This window comes from Phalaenopsis equestris, unplaced genomic scaffold (genome assembly GCF_001263595.1).
Source record: "Phalaenopsis equestris unplaced genomic scaffold, ASM126359v1 Scaffold195424, whole genome shotgun sequence".
NCBI lineage: Eukaryota > Viridiplantae > Streptophyta > Magnoliopsida > Asparagales > Orchidaceae > Phalaenopsis > Phalaenopsis equestris.
The window spans coordinates 1-1293 of record NW_018215373.1 but is presented as its reverse complement, the minus strand read 5'-3'; the positions used below and the strand labels follow the sequence as shown (position 1 = coordinate 1293).

The 1293-nt window shown below is 47.6% G+C and overlaps 1 protein-coding gene across 1 annotated transcript; it reads left to right on the top strand.

Annotated features, from left to right (window-relative positions):
• Positions 1-517: 517 nt before the first annotated feature.
• Positions 518-1280, top strand: LOC110035022 (flocculation protein FLO11-like; the record flags this gene model as incomplete). Its single annotated transcript, XM_020739260.1, has 1 exon — positions 518-1280. A coding segment is annotated over exon 1 (763 nt), but the record flags the coding sequence as incomplete, so codon positions are not given.
• Between the last annotated feature and the right edge of the window lie 13 nt (positions 1281-1293).

The window sequence follows — 1293 nt, the reverse complement described above, 5'->3', positions numbered from 1 at the left end:
GGGCCGAGAGAGATCTGCTAGACAAGGCATGCGATTCTCCTGGAAAGGGCGTCAATCTCCTGGGCGAGCAGAGGAGATTCTCCAAGGGCGATGGCGTGGGAGCTAGGTGATCTGCGATTCTCCAAGAGCGGTGGGAGAGCGAGGTGAGGCGGCGAGTGAGATTTGCGAAGGGTAGCACAGGGATTAGGAAAATTGATATGCGGGATGAAGGAGGCGGACGACTTGCGAAACCACGAAGAAAATAGCGATAAAAAAACATCGTGACACCAAAAAGTTAGACCGATCGCGATATTCAAATGAAAAGACGACATTTTGAAAACGCCGCCGCACCTTGTAAGCTGCCCCCAAAATGACAATTTATTGACACAAATTTAAAATTTCAGGGATTCAATGATGCTCATAATTTAAAATTTGTTCTCCATCTCCTGCAAGATAGAAGTTTGAAGCGGGTGTCCATGCATTTTATTAGGGCTTGTACATCATTTTAGAGGAAGCCACTTTTTGTTTCTCAGCTCCCATGGATTCCTTGTTAGCGAACTATGCTTCCTCCGACGACGAAGGGGAAGCCGAAGAAGTCTCTCGTCCTATTTCTACTTCCAAGCTCTCTTCTCTCTCCACAAATCTTCCTCCCCCCAAATCCTCCTCGTTCTTCTCCTCACTTCCTCCTCCCCGAATTGCCACCTCTTCTTCTCCTTCTTCCTCTTCCCCTTTGTTTTCTTCTATTCCCCCTCCCAAATCTCAGTTTCCCAACCACTCTCTAGATGATTATAAGAGAGAAGATGATGGAGGAAAGCCCTACAGGAAACTGCCGTCCTCCTCCATCTTCTCTTCTCTGCCGCCACCCAAAACTTCCTCCTCTGCCACTTACTCCTCGCTCCCCGCCCCTAAATCTCAATCGGGAAATCCTTCCAACAAACCATCATTAGATCAAAACGCTAGAAAGGTCGTTCCTTTCACCATTCCATTGAATCCTTCAATGCTCAAATCACATGATCCTGATGAGGAGGAGGACGAGGAGATGATAAGAAAAGTCAGAAAGGATGCTCCGCCTTTGTCCGCCCCAAAAGCGCTCTCTTCAATGCTTCCTGCACCGAAAAACTCTATCTGTCTAGCTCCGGCTCAATCCATGGGTGTGTTGAGGAGATCCAGCTTGCAAACGGATGCCCTTCCTCTGAATTTTCAACAGGAATCGAAAGCAGAGAAAGAAGAAGGCAGTTTTGCAAACTATTCTACGTACCGTGCAGAGCAAGGCGTGGTTACTGGCTATGAGATCTATGGGAGTTATAGTGCAGG